Genomic DNA, 24,622 nt, shown 5'->3' with positions numbered 1-24,622 from the left:
ACGTGTGAACACTGCCCAGATAACTGCTGGCAATGTGACTATTGGAGCTCGGCAGAACCCGGAACAGCAAGCCAAAGCAGAGTGTTTGGACCTAGGTGCCACGCACCGAGAACGGAGGAGTGAGAGGCAAATATCTGGCCAGCCACACCCCCTTTGTCGACAGCAGCGACATCCACATCTCCTGCGACTGCTGCACCCCTGCACCAGGCAGGCAACGTTACTACAACGGTGGCCCAAAAGAACATTTAATTGGCCAGCAACAATAAGGCCGTGCTGCATTTGGACGTTGCAGCAGCCCTGGCAGCCACTTTGATCCTGGATCTACAGGAGCCTGGGGAGCCCTATTGCACGGGACCTAACAAGGACCAGAGGCTGCTGCACCCACGCAATAACCTCCATGCAGGCATATCCTCAAGCAACGCAAGTGGAACCCACTACTTTCCACATCAGTGTGGATGTTGGTGAGCCCAGGAGGTACTTTTGCTGTTACAGTGCTCACAGCCCCAACAACCAAGCAATAGCAAGAAGCCCGGACCGTTGGCTCTCCTCGGGGTGAGCGCCGCCTTCCCCCCTGCTGGTGCAGACCTCAGTCCATGGGCCCAACACACAACCCCTGGGCCACACCCCAGTAGATTTGCCTTTACCAGACTGACCCCCAACCCTCTGGCTCACAACTGAAGATAGAATCAGCGGCTAAGGGGCCTACTCTCCCAAGAACACGGCAGCTAAGAAGGGGGTGCTCAGACCATCTCAGCCGCCCCCAAAGGCACCTGGAGCGTATAACTACAGTGTTCATCACGCTTAGGTGTAGGAAGTGCAGAGCCCCCCTGGGAGGTACACGGAGGAACAGCAAAAGTGGTGCTATATGGAAAAGGGCAATAAGCGGCAATCCCGCTTGCCTTTCTCCCAGAAGGAGGGACTGAGCGGCCAGGGCATAAAAATGCTGACACCCTGAGAAATCCCTGCTAGGCCATGTCTACCTGGGCAAGACAGTGCCCCCTCTATGTCAGCAGGGGGAACCCCAGCGTCGGGCCTCATTCTGGTACTGGCGGAAATGTGGACAGGTTTTGCATCCATAAATACGAAACTGGACATTAGGTCGACCAAATGCAGGAACGTATCGAGAAGGAGAGCGGGCGGATATCCGAGATGGAGCACAAAGTGGGGACACTGGAGGATACCAGTGGAGAAGTAGCACAGCCGATTTGCTCACTCCAGAGGGAAGTTACGGACATTAAGGAGAAGAATGAAGATTTGGAGGCAAGGTCCTGGAGGAACAATATCGTATTGCAGGCGCCAACATTGTCAACACAATTTCTGGTAGAGAGAGCACACATGTCTCGCAGGTGAACCCTAGACCAGGCCAGAACCCTCGCCCATTAAACTAAATAGACTGTGACACGATTCTTCACAGAGCTTGAGAGATAGAAGACCTAACCTATGAAAATGCCAGAGTGTCCTTCTACCCAGACTTCACCCCATCAGTCCAGAAGGCCCTCATCTTTCCTGGTGGCAAAACGAGCCGTCTGCAACAGTGGTCTTCAATATGCCATGCTCTACCTGTCTAGACTGTGTTTGCAACCAGAGGGATAAACACACTTTTCTACTGACCCAGGGGGAGTGCAGAATTTCCTTGAGACACTGCCGAAGGAATGAGGGATCATCCAAGCCAGAGCTGTGTGCCTGTGTGATGGTGTCTATAAGAGTCTGAATATTGCTGACAATTATGGAAGGTGATCCCCTGGCTGAATGCGTCTGCACCCAGCCTTGTGTTTCTAAATGTCCAGCACATAAAGTTCTCCCTAGTGGGTTATAGATATGCTGAACTGTATGAAAAAAGGCTAGGTGTAAATGCCAAGCCACACCGTCGCTCTCTGTGAGTCCCAGCTTGGGATGTTGAAATATAAAAAATTGTAGATTACTGGTTCCAATAGTATTTTACTTACAATAAATAATAAATAAAGTTCAACTAAGGTTCTGTAATAAATCAGTCTATTCTTTGTTCTTTTGAAAATAAGTTTATATCCATGGGAAGTTTTACATTGATTATTCCGGTTTCCAGACATACATCTCAACATTTACATATCGAGTAGTTTACACGCACTCTTTTGTAGTTTGCGGTGCGCTGCGAGGAAAGCTGGGCGTGCACGTAGAATGTTCTCCGTTGCCATGACAACATACTTTCACAGAACCATGACACACACATATATAGCAGCATTTGGCGCCATGCTCATTCTTGCGCGACGTGACCTCACACTACCAGCTGTAAAGACCGGTAGGGGGTGTCTGTACTTCCGCTCTCTATATGGTAGAGGAGAGGCACAGAGGACCCCAGCCAAGATTCTCTATTATTGGTACGTGGTCGAGCAATCAAGGCCTAGCTTCTCAGGAGGTGATGCAGGCTGGTTCTTAAGTACAGTGTAGTCCCCGAACCCCCACAAAGGAATGTCCACACACTGTATTACTGAAAACACAGTCTTTATATAATTAATAGTCAAAGTTATGTACATGATCACAATAACGCTCTTTGTACTCGGAAGTCAATAATGATAAATATATACAATTCTAAAGTGGTACCACTAATGTTATCCAATCTCATAAAAGTGCATCAACTGTACGGTTAAAATGTCACACAGATTAATAACGAGGAAACCAGCAATAGAGATAGGCAGGAACGAAAGATGGTTGAAACAATAGGCAGAATGCTGACCCCTACCAGCAGGCACAGTTCGGTGTGGAGATCCCCCCACCTGGGCAACCTGTAAAATAAAAAGATATATAGCACAAGCCCAGTCCATGTAATGTTCAGTAGTCTTACTTCCTCCTATTAAGGTTTTACCCCCCCAATGTACCTGGTGGAGTAGAGTTCTCCGATGATGTGTCGACCGATCCTTCTTGAGTGACTCCCTTTCAGGCAGGAGCCACGGATCGTCGAGAGGTGTCGAGGACCTCGGCGTTCGGTGTCGGGGAATCGACGGCCCTTCTTGAGTGCCCTCCCTTTAAGGCGGGAGTCACGGGTCGTCGAACGTCCGCCGGGGAACTGGGTGAACTACGGCAGGGAAGTGGCAGCTTTGTTCCTAGCGGCGCTCGTCGACGACAGAGCCTTGGCGTCCTGCAAGGAAGAGGCGTGCGGGGCACCTCAGTGACAATAGTTCTGGACCGCAAAGAGATGATGAAGAACTGTGGCCCAGCAAGGGCATCGAGTCGTCAGCGTCTCTGTGGTCTTTAGATGGCGGGAAACCCACCGGTGGATGCTCCTCGGCACGTCGACGGTCGGGCCTTCTCCAGCGGGAGACAAGCGGATGACGATGCAGACGAGAGCGTCCGATGATCAATGGAAGTTCTTGGGCAGACAGGAGCACGGCGGCTCAGGTCAGTGACGGCGGTCATCTACAGTGGCGCCCAACAGTCCGAGTGTGTCTCTTTGAGATTCTGCGTCAGTCCCCGTCTCGGGTTGGCAGCCTGTCGAAGGTCTGTCTACCAGGGAGCTTTGGCAAAGATCAGCTGTGCACGATAGTCCCTCGTAGCTCGGCAAGAGGGTGCCTTAGAAGGTCCTCTCTGGGTCAGTCCTTGGCAACACAGCAGCTTTCAGATTGCGAAGGAGAGCAACAGCACTCCTTCTCGTCCAGCGGGGGTTTCAAGGTCACGCGTCAGTGACTCCAGTTACTCGTCGTAGTGGACTTCAGCTTCTGAACGCGATTCCTAGCAGTGAGAGGTCCCCAGATATACTGTTGATCTCCCATTCATTCCGCTGGGTCACACTCAAGCATCCAATCACGACTACTGGCATTCATGCAGGCAGGCAGCCAATCAGGCACACGAGGTATTCAAGCCATTCACTTCTCTCCAGCCACTCACAACAAGTTATGTGTATTGGGACAAGTACCGAGCCATTCAACACTCCAAGCTGCATTCATACCGGTTTCGGGCAGAGTTTTCTCAGTCATTGTGTCAACCACCAGATACCAGACACCCACAACACAGAATGCATATTCGTCACACACTCTATTCACCCAGGTCCCACCCACAGGAGGTACCCACAACATACATCATTGGGAAGGCTCCAGCTAGTCTGGCCGGGCCTTCACAACAACACCATATATGGCATTTCCACCCAACAGCCAGTCAGGGGGAAGGGACAGAGTCAGGGCTTTCCAGGACTTTGGGAAAACAAGGTAATGGGTAATAGAAAGCAAGAGGACACCGGGGCCATCTTATTTTCCATCAGGAATCACTGATCCCAATGGCAGGGCCGGAGTATCCCAAAATGGAGGATACTCTGCGCATCTGTCAAATTCAGCATGGATCTGCCACCAGCCCATACCCTGCTCTGCGGGCCACCCACAGGTGCCCAAAAACATACACTAGGGGCACAGGGTTGTACCCCCACCCATGGGTGCCATAAGGGTATCCCACGGGTCCGTTCACCAAACCAAAAGAGCGAGAGCTGCACCACCAGGAGTCCCACATGAACTCCTGCACGGAAAACACACAGAACACACGATAAAAAGCAGTAATGGACAAGGATACGGAGGCCCTGTCCCTCAGATGCATTTCCAGCATCACACCAGCTCTGTTGCCCGGACAACGGCTGACAACAGAACTTGGAAACGTCCACACGCGCTGTCCAGCTGCCGAACACGGCAGACCCAAGCCTTTCTATTAGGTTGGTTTCGCATCCTGTATTTTTACTTTTCCCACTGAGACACACAGTACGCCACATGAGTCTAAGTTGCTTTAATTTATTTCCAGCATTTATTGAGCAAGCGACACCTCCTGCCGCATGCATATCGAATTATAACAGTGCAGAAGACAGACGTCTTCAGACGGCTACAAGAAACATCGGAATACGGAAATCTTCACGCACGCTTCCCAGCCGCGGTGAAGGAAAGAAACCGCCCTCCAACGCAGGTTGGTTTCACTTATAACATTTTTCAGTTACTTACTCATTTAGGTATTGCCTTTTATATTGACACGCGGTCTATTGAATCCAACAGAGCACATCTCATAGAGGCACACAAGGCCTCCAGCAACAGCGAAATAGAAAAACGCAGACCTAAGGTGCCTTTGACATTTACAGGTCCTGATCACACACAGTCAACTATAACAATAGGTTTCCAGTTGTTTTCTACTCATTAGTTCAGTTTTATTTATTATTTTATTATGCTTTATTTTTAACACTTCACTAATTGCATTTTTTGTATCATTTCTTTTCAACATATGTACTTTGGCGACATTTGACTACAATTGAATATGGTATGTGATGCTTCATTTCCTGTATAATTTCATTTATGTTTACGTAACCATGATGATTTCATAGCATTAAGTTTGACTCGCCCTGATGAAGGAGGAAACTCCGAAATTTCGCACCATGGAAATGGTGGTTGATCCGAGGCGGAGATATGTGATCGTCTTGGGATGTTGGGGGTCTATGTTGGTGATGTTTATTAAAATATATGGCACCAATGTGGATGACCCTTCTTTCTTTGAGTCATTACTTAGCAGATGCCACAAATACCTACACACTAACATCGTACGGGTGGGAGATCTCAATATCACCCTAGACACAGAGAGAACTCGGGCTCGGTCTCCAAGATGAGCTCCATTTGGGAGGCATTCAAGGTGGTCCTGCGAGGGGGTTGCCTTTCCCTAGAGCTTTGAATTTTGAAGACGATACACAGGCAACTAACTGAGTCAGAACTTGAAATCAAGAGCCATGAGAATAGGGCTGAGGAGAGAGAGAGGGTCGACCCAGGAGCCGTCTTGAGGGATGCATTAGACCGCTTTAATAACCTCGCTGAGGACGAGGTTAAATATTTGGCGTGCCCTGCAATGGCACACTGGTATGGAGAAGAGGGCCGGCAAAGTAGACTGCTTGCAGCAATGATCTGATGCGAAAAAGGGACCACAGATATTGCTGCTGTAAGGACCGAGGACAGTGAAGTGGTCGTAAACCCGAAGGCCATACTGGACGCCTTCTGCCAATATTGCAAGTATTTATACACATCTAGGGGTTCGTTGCCAGCAGAACATGCAGAATACGTAGGGAAGCATCCCTGCCTGTATTACAGCAAGAGGCAAATGATGAACTAGCTGAGCCTATTACGTATAATGATATCTTGCTTGCAATACGTGCCTTGCCCTCTGCCAAAGCGCCCGACACAGATGGAATAATGGCGGGATTCTACAAAGTGCTGGGCGCAGAGGTGGTTCAACACTTGTTGTCGCTGTTGGAGGAGGGGATGAAAGTGGGACAGCTCCCCCAACAATGTGAGAAGCCGTGATCGCGCTGATTCTGAAACCTTGAGAAGGATCCCCTGGACTGCTCCTCTTATGCCCTATCTCCCTGTTGAACTTAAATACTAAGATCTTTGCTAATGTCATGCGCAGACCGGCTGCTTCCGTACGTCTCGAACATTGTCCATGCAGATCAGTCAGGCTTCATTCCGGAGAGGTCATCCTCACCGAACCTTGCTCTTTGCAATCCTGGCCCTGATTGACCCCATAGTACAAGCAATGGCAGCTCTACTCGACATGGAGAAAGTATTTCACTCCGTCGACTGGAGCTATCTATTCAAGGTGCTACGACAGGTGGGCATTCCCGAGTGCTACCTTGCAGCAGTGCGTCTGCTGTTTCCCAGAGCGAATGCCCAAATTGGGCTTGATGCCAAGCGATCCAGGGTCTTTGATTTGTGCCGGGGAACCCGGCAAGGTTGTCCACTTTCGCCATTGCTCTTTGTAATCGCGATTGAGCCACTGGCGGCACAGCTACATAAATTCCACTGGACAATAGGTCTGGCAATGGGCAGAGCTAGGCAATTGGTGTCGCTGTACCTGGATGATGCAATTCTATACATTAAAGTCCCCGTGACCAACTTGCACCCACTGACGCAGGAGATAGTAGGGTTTGGGCAGGCCTCGGTGTAAAAACGCCGGTGGGGGGTGTCTGTACTCCTGCTCTTTGTACGGCAGAGGAGAGGCACAGAGCACCCCAGCCAAGATTCTCTATATTGGTCAAACATGGCGAGCAATCAAGGCTTAGCTCTCAGGAGGGGATGCGGACTGGTTCTTAAGTACAGTGTAGTTCCCAAGCACCCAAAAAGGAATGTCCACACACTGTTAGTAAAAACACAGTCTTCATATAAATAAGGTTCACCTTATGTACACAATCACAATAACACACTTTGTACTTTGGCAATACTATAATGGAGAGAAGGTGACAGAATTTCATCAAAAATATTTTAGGAAAAATGTGCCTGTGTGTTGTGGAGTTAGAGTGAAATGAGTTCACTGTATTTCATGCCAATTACTTAAAAGGAAAGATTTGTTACAATTTTACAAAGTCAAGATACACATGTCAGTTTAGCCCCTGACACTTAAATACTAACTGACATGTTGTGGCTGGGTTCTTTCGAGGCATTTTGGTGCAGTTTTAAAGGGAAGGTGTAACCACTTTGTCCACGCCTTCATAGGTTCCACTTAAAGAAATCTTTAGCTATGCCTTCGACTTTGTATTCTCCACTGGCAAGATAGCTAATCAAGTTAAGCGCTCATCTCAGACATCAAACATTGTCCAACTGTAGCCACCCAGGTTCAGATCCCTGCAGGCCTCATTCAGCATTTCATTTTACACCTGTCTGAGTGCCACTTAATTGGGTAATAATAAAACACCTTTTGATTACAATGCTCAAAAGTAAGAGGAATGATGTATGAAGCTCTGTTAGAAAAGTGATATGTGGATTATTACTGTCCTTGAAGATCTCTGTCCACACACTGCCACACTTCCTCTCAGAAAAGCAACTCCTACTCTGATTCCCTACATCAGTTTTCAAAACGTTCCCATTCCCACTGAAATAGACTATGACTATAATTGATATGCACTGTTTAACAGGCGTACACATAATCTGTTGCCTTAACTCCACAGATGGCTGAAGTATGAAGAGAGAAAGCAAAACTGCAATTCAGGGAAATTACCTGAAAAATGAAGACTCTGGAAAGGTTTACAAGAAAGAAAACTGGAGGTGTCCCAGAGCTCTGAGTCTGAAAGTTGTTTCCTTCCATTTAACATTACCGTGTGTAAGGGTTATCAGTAGAATCAATGCACACAGGACATCTGCAAGTACTATATATAACAGAACAATCCATTAAAGAGGACAGATTGTTTTGTGCAAGAAAATAAATACAGGATGATCGTAGATCAACTCAATGCAAACGTGAAAAACGTTAGTTTTATGTTTGTTCACATGCTATATCGGAGAAGACACAGGTAGAATGTGTTGTGTTCCCATCACTGCATATAGGTTAATACTCCTAAATGTTGATGCATTCACCCGTCAGTGTAGTGCTTGCTAGAAAAACTTTGGTCAGACAATTCAGTCTGATTCGTCACGAGAGAAAGCATGCAGTAGAAGTTGTCAGAATTGCGAACTGTGGTGTTCAAGAAAAAGCTGCAGCACAATGTAGATTGTCCATAGGGGTGCAATCATAGAAACCCATAGAAAGAAGCTGTTGTAGGTAAAATGAAGGGTCCCATGAGAGGTTTATAGTAAACATTTTCCAAATATCCTGACTTTAAAATTATGTGAATTCTTGCCATGGCATTTTTGCTCAACAAAACCCAATCTGGAGACACTTGCATCCAAGAACAACTGTATCAGTGTTCTGAATGTGACAAACGATTCAGTCATGAAAGAAATCTAACTCTACATCAAAGAACACACACTAGAGAAAAACCGTATCAGTGTCCTGAATGTCAAAAGAAATTCATTCGGAAAAGCCATCTGACTATACATGAGAGAAAACACACTGGAGAAAAACCTCATCAGTGCTCAGAATGTCAGAAAAGATTCAGTAATAAAAGTGATCTCACTAAGCATAAAAGAACACACACTGGAGAACAACCTTATAAATGCTCGGAATGTCAAAAGAGATTCAGTCACAAAGGCAGTCTGACTCTACATGAGAGAAACCACACTGGAGAAAAACCTTATGAGTGCTCAGAATGTCAGAAAGGATTCAGTCTAAAAAGCCACCTAACGGAGCATGAGAGAAAACACACTGGAGTAAAACCTCATCAGTGCTCAGAATGTCAGAAAAGATTCAGTAATAAAAGTGATCTAACTATACATGTAAGAACACATACTGGAGAAAAACCTTATGAGTGCTCAGAATGTCCAAAAATATTCAGACAAAAACGCAATCTGACTATACATGAGAGAAAACACACTGGTGAAAAACCTTATAAATGCTCAGAATGTCAGAAAAGATTCAGTCAAAAAAGCAATCTAACTGTACACGAGAGAAAACACACTGGAGAAAAACCTTATGAGTGCTCAGAATGTCAGAAAAGATTCAGTGGGAAAGGGGTGCTGACTAAGCATGAGACTAAACACAAGATTCAGTCAAAAAAGCAATCTGACTGTACATGAGAGAAAACACACTGGAGAAATCTCAGCGCGCACCATCATTTAATCATCATTTAACCCTCTGTTTATGCACGGCGTCCTGGCCCGCATGCATCCTCATTCCATATCCGCTGGCTGCTTTCTACTTGGGCTGCAGACCTCGCGCCGTCTGTGCACATCGTCATTTCAACAAGAGCTGTTCTGCACGGTGTGCTGACCCCGCAATCTCCATGATGCCGAACAACCTTGATCAGCTGTTTCCTCTGTTTCCATGATTCGCCACCCACATTCCAATTAGGTAAGCCTCACTGCCCCTACTCCGGCACAGGCACCCCTGAGAATCTTGAGTGCATTTGAAAATGACATTATTTTTTTGTTTTTCCTGGTGAAAAAAAAACAGAAAAATTATTTTAAGATCTCAAAATGTGTATATTTGTTTTTGGTGCGCTTATTAAACACATCGCTTTCTTAGGGAAGCACGTTGAATAACGTGTTTTCCGCCCAGCATTGAGCTGTGTGAGCTTCCTGATTTTTGCTTACTTGAGAACTTTGGGCAACATTGTATTTGTCAGAATACCACTTCCAAGATGGCTGCCTGATTTGCACTTCAGCTGTGCAGCCTTTCCTCGACCCCTGCCAATTGGCTGCCTTTGCATTAACTACCGATCGGGGTGGAACCGGGGCGGGAGCCGGCCTGTTGTCTCAAGGCCCATTTCTAAGGCCCCTATCTGCTACCCACTACCGGGATGCTACATGAAGCTACTACCGCAACCTGACCCTCCCTGCGGCTGCCAGCTCACTCAGCAATGAAACTGGACTATCAAGACTCTATTACCTCCCTCTCCATGGGTTAATTCCCTCCTTCTGTTTACCCTTTCTTTTGCCTTCATTGTCCTTCACTCTCCCCTGGTCTCCGTGTTATGTTCTCTAACGCTCTCATTCCGTGACTCACCTCTAAATCATACCTCATTTCTTTTACCTATTGTGCCTTAACATTTACCTTTGAAAGTCAAATTTGGGTGTGTTTTTGGGAAGTCAAATTTGGGTGTGTGTTTGGGAAGTCAAATTTGGGTGTGTTTTTGGGAAGTCAAATATGGGAGTGTTTTTGAAAGTCAAATTTGGGTGTGTTTTTGGGAAGTCAAATTTGGGAGTGTTTTTGAAAGTCAAATTTTGGTGTGTTTTTTGTTTACCTTTGGCCTAAATGGTAACCTGCTAGCCCAGTGACAGTTCCTATCGCTGTATTTGCATATTTCTACTACTGTCTCCTCCCTCTACCTGCCGATGGTGTTATCCGTTTCTCCTATCTACTCCAACTGCTTCTCTATCAACTATCCTTCCCTTCTCACTAAGTCGGGCAAGAAGAAATTTAAAAAGGATATCCTGGCCTCCAACCCAGGTCTCCACATTGCTGATACCTATTTCAGCGCCTCTGCCAGCCAAACCCTCACTGACATCCTCTTTGTTGTTCCCTCGCCAGATCTCTGGACCCCCCATATGATCTCTCTGCTCTCTCCTGTCTCCTCCTCTCCCATTAATGATGGCACCCGCTGGGAAGTCCTCATGGATTCCTTTGTCTCCTCCAGGATCGTATCTCTCCAGGACTGAAATCTCTGTACTGGCTCCCTGTGACTGCCAGGATTAAGTTCAAAACCTTCTGCATTGTCCACAAGGCCTTCTGGGGCCTGAGGCCGCAATACCTTCAAATGTGTCTTCCTAAATATCTACCTTCTCGAGCTCTTCGCTCATCCGCTTCCAACTTCCTCAGGGTCAGTCACTTCTCCAAGCAACGCATTGGTGGTAGATCTCTCTCTTCGGCTGGGGCCTCCCTCTGGAATGGCTCCCTGCCTCCCTGAAACTTGAGGTGAACCATCTCTGGTTCCGTAAGCACCTCAAAACCTTTCTCTTTGCTTCAGCTTTTTCTCCTCCTCTCCCCTGCTGACTTCCTGGTTGAAACCTAACCTACACTGGTTGCCTGGCACCCTCTGATCTCGGGCGCAGGTCCCCTCCCCAGCCAGTCGCACACCTGCACTGCCCCCCTGGCCACTTGGGGACTGTTCCGTTTCCCCTCAGTCCCACTTCCAACACTTGATACATGTTGTCTGCACTTACCCTTGCCACTTTCTGGCTGCACTTCTACTATTGTTAGTTATTCTTTTATCCCATGTACTGCACTGTCCCTCCCCCTCTTCCCCCTTGCACTCTCCCCCTTCCCTTTCCCATGCACTTGCACGATCTGAATGATACCTGGCCTAGTAGGATCGTTTGTCTGTCTTCCCCCTGTTCTCCCTACCTTGCCTCATCACACCTTGAAACACTTGTGTATAGGCACATTATAAATGCCATATCATATCATATCATCATATCATATCATACCATTAATGTCTACCTAAAGGGCACTGTCATGGTCCAAAGCCCTCAGGCCAATCTCCTCCTCGTTGGACGGCTGTTCCATCACCTCATCAACTTTCTCTCATCTCCAGCTGTCCCCTACTCTCCTCCCTTGGCTACCTTGCCCTCTTTTCCTTCCTCCTCTGCCCTACCTCAAGCTCCCTCTACACCTCAGCAGGGCGTACCCCTGATTTGTACCCCTCCCCGGAAGGTCTTTAAGGCTGGCAACCTTCTTCATCTTGCCACTCTCAGCTCTCGCTCTGCAGCCAAACACTCTTCTGACATCTGCCACCTCCTTGATGAACTGGACCTTGATGTCCTCGGTCTTACGGAGACATGGTTCACGGCCAGCTCTGTCACAAGCTTTGACACTTTCCTCCCAGATGGCTACAAGATTCTCTCCGCCCCCAGATCCACGCAGCCCGGAGGGGGTGTAGCCCTGATCTTCCCTGGGTGGATTTCTGCCTCTATCATCCCCACTCAGACTTACTCCTCTTTCTAATGCCTTGTCTGCAGACTCTCTCAGTCTCCTAGCCACTCTCTTACTGATGCTACTCTCTACCGACCCTCTGGTCAAATCACCTCTTTTCTCTCAGAGTGGGCAGACTTCTCCTCCTCCCTCCGGGCCTCAACCACTCAACTCCTCCTCCTTGGTGACCTCAACATCTATCTTGATTCTCCCTGTTCCGCATCTGTGCTCTTTCGCAACCTCTGCGATTCACTCTCCCTCTCCACCCTCCCCGCTGGCCCGACCCACTCTGCTGGTCACACACTTGATGTCTTGATCTCCTCTGGCCTCCCCCTCTCTATTCCCCTCGCCACTCCTCTCTCCTGGAGTGATCACTGCCTCCTCCCCTCTCATCTTTCCATCTCCTTCCCTCAAGCCAAGCCTACCCCAAGACTGCCTTCCACCTTCTTGGACATCCGGCCCATGAAGCGTGTGTCAGTCAAGGCTTTCTCTGCCACCTTCTCATACCCTCCTCCAATCCTGGCTGACTCACACCCTGACACAGCCCTGTCTCTGCTCTACTCCTCCATTTCTGCTTCTCTTGATGCTCTTGCCCCTGTCATGAGGATCCGCTTGAACTCCAAAGCCAAGTGCAATTCTTGGTATGACTCTGACCTAGCTACACTTAAACGTAAGTGTAGGGCGGCTGAGAGGAAATGGAGGACTTCTTGTTCATCCTCTGACAAACTAGCCTGCCGCCTGCTCCAAACGCAATACCGACTCTCTGTCCGGAAGAGAATCTACATTCAAGGCCATGTCTCTGCGGCATCTAACAACTCGGCTGAACTCTTTAAAATTTGTAAGTAGCTGGCCGACCCTGCTGCCGTCTCCACCCCTCCTCTCGCCTGCCAGGCTCTTTGCAATGCCCTTGCCTCTCACTTTATCTCTAAAACCCAGGACATCTTGTCCACCCTCTCCTCCACTCCCTTGCCTCTCCCCCCTCCTTCTCTGCCTGCTCACGCTCCTTCAGCTAACCCCCACCCTCTTTCTCCTTTTTTCCTCTTTTCTCCCCTGATGAGGTAGCTAGACAAGCCCGATCTATGAAAGCCTCATCAAAACAGGTCCATCCCTGTTCCTCTAAAACCATTAAGGACTACATCAATACCCTTGCTCCGGCACTTGCTGATTTCTGCAACCTCTCCTTTGCCTTTAGATCTTTCCTCTCCCCTCTGAAGCACTGCCTTGTGCATCCTGTCCTTAAGAAACCCACAGCTGATCCTTCTTGTCCGGCTAACTATCTCCCAATTTCCATTACTCCCTTTTTGGGTAAACTCCTGGAAAAGCTGGCCATCTCTCAGCTTAACCTTCATTTTGATTCTGTTAGTTCTCTCCATGATCACCAATCTGGCTTCAGAGCAGCCAGAAGCACGAAACTGCTATCCAGAACATCAGTGAAAACCTGTGGTCCAACCTTGACTCTAACATTCCCTCTGTCCTCACCCTACTTGATCTCTCCTCTGCTTTTGACACGGTCAACCATACCACCCTGCTCAACCGTCTCCGTGACAACCTGGGTATCACAGATCAGTCTCTGGCCTGGCTGACCTCGTTCCTCTCTGATCGTCCCTCCCAGGTACAACTTGGGTCCTTCCTATCTTCTCTCTCCCTTTCTACCTGTGGTGTTTCCCAGGGGTCTAACCTCTCGCCCTGGCTTTTCAAACAATACCTGGCAACTCTCGCCTACTGCATTTCCATTTTCTGCTCAAATTTCCAGTGCTGTGCTGACGACACCCAACTCATTTTCAGGCTTCCCTCGGCAGCCTCCTCTCCTTCCCTCATCTCTGATTGCCTAATCGCCATTCAAAATTGGTGTGCCACCAACGATCTCTGTCTAAATGCCAAGAAGACTGAGATCCTCCTCATTGGTACACCTTCCCCATCCTTTCCCCTCACCCTCTGGCCGGCCTCCCTTGGCCCTCCTCCTACCCCTACCTGCAAGGCTAAGAACCTCAGGGTCTTCTTTGACTCCACACTTTCCTTCTCTGCACACATCTCTGACATCTCTAAAAAGTCAAACTTCTTACGGCACCTCCTCACAGGTACTCTGCCTTTCCTCTCCTTCCCTGAGAAGCTTACTATCTCCCAAGCTCTGGTTCTCTCTAGGTTGGACTATTTTAACAGCCTCTTTCTAAATCTACCTGCCTCAACTCTCCGCCCTTTACAACTAATCCAGAACAGGACTGCAAGACTTGTCCTTGGCCTCAACCCTGGGATCATATCTCTCCAGCTCTGAAATCCCTTCATCGGCTCCCAGTGGATGCAAGGATTACATTTAAAACCCTCTGCATTGTCCACAAGGCTTTGTGGGGCCTGGGTCCAAAATACTTTCAACTATCCCTCTGTAAATACCTCCCCTCTCGAGCACTTTGCTCCTCTACTTCTAACTCCCTCAGGGTCAGTCATTTTTCAAACAAACGAGCTGGGGGTAGATCTGTCTTTGGCTGGGTCCTCCCTCAGGAACAGCCTCCCTGCCACCTTGAAACTTGAGGAGAACCATCCCGGTTCTGGAAGCATCTCAAGACCTTCCTCTTCACTTCTGCCTTTGCCCTTCTTCTCCCCTGCTGATCTGCTTTCTCTCTCAGCACCGTGCACCTGGCCACCCCCTGTCCTTCGGCTCAGGTACCTGCTCACCCTGCCACCCTGCTGCACTGCATCCAGTCCACCCATTTGCAATGGGATCTGTATCAGTACCCATGCAGTCACCCAACCACTTCTCGTCGCACTTATCAAATATACCCTATTTGCTTAGCCTAGCACTTACCACTTGCTGGCTTCACTACCACCTTTATTTATTTATTTGACTGATTTATTTATTCTGTTCTCTCCTCTGTTCCACACTTTCTACCCCCCCCCTTCCGTGCATTTTCCCCCTTTTCCCTTTCCCATGCACTTGGCATTCTCAATGTCACTGGGCCTAGTAAGATTGTTGTTTTTGTTCTCCCCTGTTCCCCTCCCTTTTGCCTGGTAATGCTCTGAAACACTTTTGTACGAGCGCAATATAAATAAAGTATCATATCATATATCATGAGTGCTCAGAATTTCAGAAACGATTCAGTGTGAAAGGGGTTCTGACCTGAGACTAAACACAGTGGAGAAAAATGTTATCAGTGCACAGAATGTCAGAAAAGATTCTGTAATAAAAGTGATTTTACTATACATATAAGAACACATACTGGAGAAAAACCTTATGAGTGCTTACAATGTCCAAATATATTCAGTCGGAAACGCAATCTGACTAAACATGAGACTAAACACAGTGGAGTAAAACCTTATCAGTGCACAGAATGTACAAAAACATTCAGTCGAAGGATGGTCCAAGACAACAGGAAAGAACATGCACTGTCATAAAACCTTACCCGTGCTCTGAATGTCAATCATTTTTCAGTCAGAAATCCAGTCTGAATTACCACGACTCAGCAGAAGTATAGCAAACAGATTGCAATGTCACCACACCTGATACAAGTACTGGAGCAAGTCATGTAATGGACAATTACACACGTGGCTGTTGTAAAGGCTTCATTCGAAATATGATGAAATATCGAATGAACAGCAAAGTCTGAGCAAATCCGCAGTCATAGCCCCAGTTGGCATAGGTGCAGTATGATTGTAGGGTTTTCTTATTCAACCAATTCAAGCATGGCTGTGTCAGAGAGCACTGAGCCAGGGGTTAGATGTGCTGCCTTATGAGATCTGCCAAAAGTCAACGTGAGCAAGTCAGACTCTTACAGACGATTGATAAGTGACTAGACAGTAGGCCTCATTACAATGTTGGCAGTACGGTGTGAATGTTGCCGGTAAGGCACCAGCACCGTTCATACCGTACCGCTGAATTACGAGTTCTGCTCGTGGGTGCCTGACAGCCCGTCATGTCTAACCTGGCAGGCTTTGCGGCACCTGCGCGCATAACTCATAATTGCGCCGACACCGTTATCAACAGTGCCGATGCATCCATGCTCCCCACCCCCCTTCTGTCCTATGGCAATACAGCCACTCGCGAATGGGCAATTACCGGCCCATTCAAAACAGGCTCGGCTACCGCCAAGTTCATAATGAGTTTTTGGATGGCAATGTGATAATGATTACAAACAGATATATTTGACCACAAGGAGTTTGTGGACGATATGTTAATTATGCAATTTTAATGATATGTGTTAATTAGTGACTGAAGAAGTTGCAAAAGGGTTGTTTTATCTTTTTAAGTGGCACTTAAATATCTTGTATGGGTTTGTACATATGAACTGTTTGTTTTTACTGCATATATACATTTTATAGAAAACATTGTGAATTCCAAATAAATATATTATTTGAAGTTGATATTAACTGTTAATATATTTTTTTGGTGCCCAAATCGTAATTGTGTACACTTTTTAGTTTGACCTTGAAAGCACAATGTTCTTGAACATAGATGTTAGATGAAGGTATGTTTTCCGTACTCACCCTAAGGTGGTTGACAGCGAGGGATTTGCTGAACATTTCATGCAGGTCATATATGCGTAGCGCCATCTATTTCTCCAGCCGGTGACATTACCTGTAGCAATGAGTAATTATTGTATTGGCTTTGTGGTTATCCAATGTCGATAGCAGTCAACTGTCACGGATGCGGTGGGTGATGAATCCTGCAGAGTCATCACTGAACCCCATCCTAAGATCTCCTCCCATGTGGCAAGAGGAAGGCAGCCTCTACCTGATCCTAACCCTGGGGGTGGCATCATGAGGGAGGGTCACATGAATCCTGCAGAGTCATCACTGAACCCCATCCTAAGATCTCCTCCCATGTGGCAAGAGGAAGGCAGCCGCTACCTGATCCTAACCCTGGTGGTGGCATCATGAGGGAGCGTCACATGAATCCTGCAGAGTCATCACTGAACCCCATCCTAAGATCTCCTCCCATGTGGCCAGAGGAAGGGAGACGCTACCTGATCCTAACCCTGGGGGTGGCATCATGAGGGAGCGTCACATGAATCCTGCAGAGTCATCACTGAACCCCATCCTAAGATCTCCTCCCATGTGTCCAGAGGAAGGCAGCCTCTACCTGATCCTAACCGTGGGGGTGGCATCATGAGGGAGGATCACATGAATCCTGCAGAGTCACCACTGAACCCCATCCTAAGAACTCCTCCCATGTGGTCAGAGGAAGGCAGCCTCTACCTGATCCTAACCCTGGGGGTGGCATCATGAGGGAGGGTCACATGAATCCTGCAGAGTCATCACTGAACCCCATCCTAAGATCTCGTCCCATGTGGCCAGAGGAAGGCAGCCGCTACCTGAGCCTAACCCTGGGGGTGGCATCATGAGGGAGGATCACATGAATCCTGCAGTCACCACTGAACCCCATCCTAAGATCTCCTCCCATGTGGCCAGAGGAAGGCAGTCTCTACCTGATCCTAACCCTAGGGATGGCATCATGAGGGAGGGTCACATGAATCCTGGAGAGTCATCACTGAACCCCATCCTAACATCTCCTCCCATGTGGCCAGAGGAAGGCAGCCGCTACCTGATCCTAACCCTGGGGGTGGTAACATGAGGGAGGGTCACATGAATCCTGCAGAGTCACTACTGAACCCCATCCTAAGATCTCCTCCCATGTGGCCAGAGGAAGGCAGCCTCTACCTGATCCTAACCCTGGGGGTGGCATCATGAGGGAGGGTCACATGAATCCTGCAGAGTCACTACTGAACCCCATCCTAAGATCTCCTCCCATGTGGCCAGAGGAAGGCAGCCGCTACCTGAGCCTAACCCTGGGGGTGGCATCATGAGGGAGGATCACATGAATCCTGCAGAGTCACCACTGAACCCCATCCTAACTTCTCCTCCCATGTGGCCAGAGGAAGGCAGCCTCTACCTGATCCTAACCCTGGGGGTGGCATCATGAAGGAGGATCACATGAATCCTGCAGAGTCACCACTGAACCCCATCCTAAGATCTCCTCCCATGTGGCCAGAGGACGGCAGCCGCTACCTGATCCTAACCCTGGTGGTGGCATCATGAGGGAGGATCACATGGGAGGAATTGGCTGTCAGAATAAAGTGTTGACTCCCTTAGGAGAGATGTTGTGTTCCTCTTTCTGTGAGTATGAAGACCCTACGGTCCCTACATTCTTGATGGCATGCTGTCACTGTATAACTCCTTCCCCAGCTACAGTCCCAAGAAAAGTGTATGAGAAACCACCTAACCGGAATGAGTTTTCCAACTTCAGAACCTAGGGTCACATATACTGCCCCCTGATTTTAATGGTTTTGTTTTGGAGAAAAGTGTTAACCCCAAGGTCACTACCATCCATGGAACATCTCCTGTCTCTAATGACTTTCAGTTCAATAAACAATCAAAGCAAAATGGCATTGAAAGATCTAAAGCCATTATGGACTTCAAGACATTATGGGATTGAGATGAAGAAGAGTAGCAAAGTGTGAATGATGATTACTAGTGCTGCAAAGGAGACCCAGCGGTCTAGTTGTTTCAATCACAGTCAAAGAAGCAGGACCTTTACATTTAGAAATCACCCACAGGTGAAGGAAATGGCAGTACCACGGAACCCAGAGAAGCGAAGAACGCCAGAGACGCAGGTGAAGCAGAAGCAGAAGTGGAAGCAGCTGCTGAGGCTGACCCTGGGAGAGGAGTCTAGGGGTGCTGCAGAGTGTATGAAGCGGGACGCAGAAACGTGAAGAAGAGCAGTGGGGGAGAAGCCGAGCTGGAAGAGGGAGATATCCCCGAGCCGCAAAGAGCCGCGTCAGTGTACTGGAGCCCCGGGAGATCCAACGAAGACCAGTGTGCTCCTGGGAAGAGCCGGGTGGACAAAGGCAGCTGCAGCAGAGCTGTCTAAGGTATTGTCAGACCTTGAAAGCTTTGATAGTGTTCCAAAGTCCCACCCACACCGCAAATGCACCACAGCCTCCAGAAATTGCACAGAGACGCTGAAAGAATCCAGTGAGTTGGCCTGAGGGAAGAGGTAACCCTGGGGGGCTCTGCAGGGAACAGTTACAATTAAAAGACAATTTTGAATACCAAATAAGCAGAAGAGAGGTGCAAAGAGGCTGCAATGCTCCTGTCCTTCAACTCACCACGGACCCACAATTGAATGTCACATTCATTCTTATCTATAAGCCACCAACCTACGACGCGACCTTCGCAGAAACCTTCATAGAAGCAGTCACAAACCTAGCCATACAGCATGAGCATCTGATCTTTCTTAGAGACTTCAGCATATGGTTCGAAGATGAGAACCCCAATTCTCAGAAAACACTAACCAAACAACTCAAGACCATGAATCTACGACAGATGGTGAAAGGAGCAACACACACAGCAGGGCACACCCTGGACGCAATCTTTGCCAAAACAAATCTGATCACAACATCACCACACATCCAAACACTATGGAGCAACCACCTCATCATCCCTTTCGTCATCCAAACACCATCAAACCAACCTAAAAAAAAATACCTGCCTTTTTGGAAAAGAAACTAGAAAACCATCAAAAACAGCAACCTGAAAGAGTGAATAGAAATCTCAAAGCCAACAATCACATCATTCCATGCAACAGACATAGACGGAAAAGCAAACCTAATCCAGAAATGGATTGCAGAAACCATAAATAACATCTGCCTGGAAAAACGCCTCGTCCCCTCAAAAAAAGAAAGCCGTGGCAAGATGGTAAACACCCCACCTGAAAGCAATAAAAAGAAATAACAGAAAACTAGAATAAGAATGGAGGAAAAAACCTGACTAAGGCAAAAGAGTAAAATACCTACTACAAATCCGAGCATACAAATCTGAAATTCTCAAAGCAAAAAAGAAATACTACAATGACCCGACCGCAAAAACAACCAATGCTCAAAATGAACTATTTAAGAAGGCCATTTCAATGGCATAATCACTAGCATACTCTGAGTCATACAAAGCAGACCAATCGACCAAACAATCCATCAGCTTCCACCAACCCCGGGACCAACAAACAAAATGCACTGCTTCCGCCAGATGTCGAGAGAAAAACTACTAAAAAGATCAACAAATCAGGCTCCCTGAGCCCTGCCCTCCAGACATCTACAAATCATTCCTCGCACAGGACACCATCAGAATACTACATAAACCTCTTCAACCAATCTCTCTCAACAGGAAAATTACCAAGCGATTCCAAAACCACCAACATCAAACCGCTACATAAGGACACAATGGGTGATGTGGAAGACCTCTCTAACTATAGACCAATCTCGAGCATCCCCTACCCAGCAAAAATACTATTGACCTACGTCTACCAACAATTATTGGAGCATGTTGAAAATAACCAACTGCTAGAGCAGGCACAAGTAGGAGTCTATCCCCTGAAATAGCACTAATCTCAATCTGGGATGACCTAAAGATGAACGCTGACTCAAACACCAAATCAACACTGATGTTACTAGATCTCACAGCTGACTTTGACACCGTCAACCACAACATCCTGATAAAAAAGACAGGAAGAAATAGGGTTCACTGACACAGCACTGCTCTGGATCAAGTCCTTCCTCGTGGAACGGACAGAAAGGATCTGGCTAAAGCCTTTCAAATCTACGCCATGGGATCCCTCATGTGGAGTACCCCACGGCTCCTCACTATCCCCGCTCCTCTTCAACATCTACATGACACCACTAATCAAACTCATCAAAAGATACAGACTAAAATGCCACAACTATGCAGACGATGCACAAATCATCTTCAAATTCAGTAACATACAAGAAGGGAATGCAACCCTAGGAGAGTATCTCAAGGAGCTCTACCAATGGTTGACACTAAGCTCGGTTTTAGGCTCCCCTCTGCTACCTCTTCTCCTTCTCCCATCTGATTATCTGTCTGCTATCCAGAAGTGGTGTGCCGCCAACGATCTCTGCCTTAATGCCAGTAAAACAGAGATTCTCCTCATCGGCACACCTGCACCCTCCTTTTCTGTCACTCTCTGGCTAGCCTCCCTTGGCCCTCTTCCTGCTCCCACCTATGAGGCTAAGAACCTCAGGGTCATCTTCGACTTCACACTCTCCTTTTCTCCTCACATCTCTGACGTCTCTAAGAAGTCAAACTACCAACTGCACCTCCTCAGAGACATTCTTCCTTGTCTCTGAGGAGGTGCAGTGGTCTCTAGAGCTCTGGTTCTCTCTAGGCTGGACTACTGCAACAGCCTCTTTCTACATCTGCCTGCTTCTACTCTCCGCCCTCTGCAACTCAACCAGAACAGGACTGCGAGACTTGTACTTGGCCTCAAGCCCAGGGATCGTATCTCTCCAGCACTCAAAACTCTGCATTGGCACCCAGTGGCTGCAAGGATTAAGTTAAGACCCTCTGCATTGTCCACAAGGCCTTCTGAGGCCTGAGCCCTCAATACCTCCAACTCTCTATTCACAAATACCTTCCTACTCAATCTCTTCGCTCCTCCAACTCCCTCAGGGTTAGTAGCTTCTCCAAGCAACGAGTTGGTGGTACATCGCTTTCTTTGGTTGGGGTCTCCCTCTGGAACAGCCTCCCTGCCTCTCTGAAACTTGAGGAGAACCATCTCTGGTTCCGGAAGCACCTCAAGACCTTCCTCTTTGCTTCTGCCTTCTCTTTTCCTCTCCCCTGCTGATTTTCTGCCTGATACTGCACTGGTCACCTGGCTACCCTCTGAGATGGGCCCAGGTCCCTGCCTACCCAGTTCCACACCCGGAATTCCTCCCGACAATCCTTGCACTTAGGTCTGTATCTGCAACCCTACAGTCCCCCTACCTGCACTTTTGGACACCTAATGTCTGCCACCTGCTGGCCGCACATTTTGTAATTTTATTTCATCCCATGTACAGCACTGCCCCCTCCCCTTTCCCCTGGCACTTTTCCACTCCCCCTCCCCTGCACTTAAGCTATCTCAATGTCACTTGGCCTAGTAAGATCGTTGTCTCTGTCCTTGCTCTGTTCCCCCTTCCTTGCCTCATTGCACCTTGAAACACTTATGTATAGGCACGTTACAAATGCCATATCATATCATATCATGAACATTAACAAATTCAAAATCAACCCAGACAAAACTGAAATCATGACCACACCGGAAGAGAAAGGAAATCACCAATACATGCCTTGAGACAGTCTGTTATTGTTTTCTCCTCTTGTTCATCACCGATTTTGTAGTTGATTTGGGTATCATCTGCGTGGTTGTAACAAGTGAAGCCATATCTATTGATGAGGTTGATTAGTGGCATCATATAGATATTGAAGAGGAGCAGGGATAACAAGGATTTTTGTGGAACTCCATAGGTGGTGTCCCGCGGTGTGGATTTGAATGGTTTTATCCGTACTGTTTCTGTTCTCTCAGACAAGAAAGATTTAATCCAGACTAGTGCTGTCTTGGTGATCCCTTTTTCTTCCAGTCTCTTGATGAGTATGTTATGGTTGATAGTTGAATACTACGGAGAGGTCGAGTAGTATCAGTGCCAAGATCATGTTATAGTCTGCGCTGTTCTGTAGGTCAGCTCATATAGGGAGAAGTACTGTATCTGTCCCTCTCATGGGTTTGAAACCAACTTGTGCCTGCTCCAATAGTTTCTGATTTTCTACGTGTTGCAGTGTTTGTTCGTAGACATAGGTCTCTAATATTTTTGCTGGATAGGGAATGTCTGAGATTGGTCTATAGTTTGAGAGGTCTTCTACACTGCCCGTTGTGTCCTTGGGGAGCGGTTTTATGTAAGCAGATTTGAATGGCTGCGGTGCTCTCCCCATGGATAGTGATAGGTTGAAGAGGTTTAAGTAGCATTCCAAGGGGGTATCCTGTGTAAGGATTGATTTATAGATGTCTGGTGGGCAGGTGTCCATTTGGGAGCCTGCCTTGTTGCTTTTTCTCACTAAACTGAGAACAGCTTCTCTTGACATTTGGGCTAAACTGTTCAGCCTGTTCTGTGAACCTGGGATAGGTAGGGGATGGTGCATGGTCTGTTTGATTTTTCTGTGATCCTGGGCTGGGAAGGGGATGATACATGGTCTGGTTGATTTTTCTGTGATCCTGGGCTAGGAAGGGGATGATACTTGGTGTAGTTGATAGTTCTGTGATCCTGGGACTGATTTTTCTGTGATCCTGGGATAGGTAGAGGATGGTGCACAGTCTGGTTGATTGTTCTGTGATCCTGGGATAGGTTGGGGATGATACGTGGTCTAGTTGATTGTTCTGTGATCCTGGGATAGGTAGGGGATGGTGCACAGTCTGGTTGATTGTTCTGTGATCCTGGGATAGGTAGGGGATGATACGTGGTCTCGTTGATTGTTCTGTGATCCTGGGATAGGTAGGGGATGGTGCACAGTCTGGTTGATTGTTCTGTGATCCTGGGCTAGGAAAAGGATGATACGTGGTCTAGTTGATTGTTCTGTGATCCTGGGATAGGTAGGGGATGGTGCACAGTCTGGTTGATTGTTCTGTGATCCTGGGATAGGTAGGGGATGGTGCACAGTCTGGTTGATTTGTTCTGTGATCCTGAGCTAGGAAGGGGATGATACATGGTCTAGTTGATTGTTCTGTGATCCTGGGATAGGTAGGAGATGGTGGACAGTCTGGTTGATTGTTCTGTGATCCTGGGCTAGGAAGGGGATGATACGTGGTCTAGTTGATTGTTCTGTGTTCCTGGGATAGGTAGGGGATGGTGCACAGTCTGGTTGATTGTTCTGTGATCCTGGGATAGGTAGGGGATGGTGCACAGTCTGGTTGATTGTTCTGTGATCCTGGGATAGGTAGGGGATGGTGCACAGTCTGGTTGATTGTTCTGTGATCCTGGGCTAGGAAGGGGATGGTGCACAGTCTGGTTGATTTTTCTGTGATCCTGGGATAGGTAGGGGATGGTGCATGGTCTGGTTGATTGTTCTGTGATCCTGGGCTAGGAAGGGGATGATACGTGGTCTAGTTGATTGTTCTGTGATCCTGGGCTAGGAAGGGGATGGTGCACAGTCTGGTTAATTTTTCTGTGATCCTGGGATAGGAAGGGGATGATACGTGGTCTAGTTGATTGTTCTGTGATCCTGGGCTAGGAAGGGGATGGTGCACAGTCTGGTTGATTTTTCTGTGATCCTGGGATAGGTAGGGGATGGTGCATGGTCTGGTTGATTGTTCTGTGATCCTGGGCTAGGAAGGGGATGATACATGGTCTAGTTGATTGTTCTGTGATCCTGGGATAGGTAGGGGATGGTGCACGATCTAGCTGATTGTTCTGTGATCCTGGGCTAGGAAGGGGATGGTGCACAGTGTGGTTGATTTTTCTGTGATCCTGGGATAGGAAGGGGATGATACGTGGTCTAGTTTGTTGTTCTGTGATCCTGGGCTAGGAAGGGGATGGTGCACAGTCTGGTT

General features: G+C 47.7%; 1 protein-coding gene across 1 annotated transcript in view; it reads left to right on the top strand.

Annotated features, from left to right (window-relative positions):
• LOC138568916 (zinc finger protein 271-like) overlaps positions 1-24,622 on the top strand; it is a 326,607-nt gene that overhangs the window by 29,925 nt on the left and 272,060 nt on the right. Inside the window, exon 2 of the mRNA XM_069646696.1 lies at positions 7,925-9,423. Within this exon, the coding sequence (XP_069502797.1) occupies positions 8,595-9,423 (829 nt within the window). The 5' untranslated portion in view covers positions 7,925-8,594. The remainder of the gene's footprint in view (positions 1-7,924; positions 9,424-24,622) is intronic.

Source organism: Ambystoma mexicanum, chromosome 2q (assembly GCF_040938575.1).
Source record: "Ambystoma mexicanum isolate Mex_15411 chromosome 2q, UKY_AmexF1_1, whole genome shotgun sequence".
Classification (NCBI taxonomy): domain Eukaryota; kingdom Metazoa; phylum Chordata; class Amphibia; order Caudata; family Ambystomatidae; genus Ambystoma; species Ambystoma mexicanum.
The sequence above is the reverse complement of the archived record's forward strand: the minus strand, read 5'-3'. Positions and strand labels throughout refer to the sequence as shown.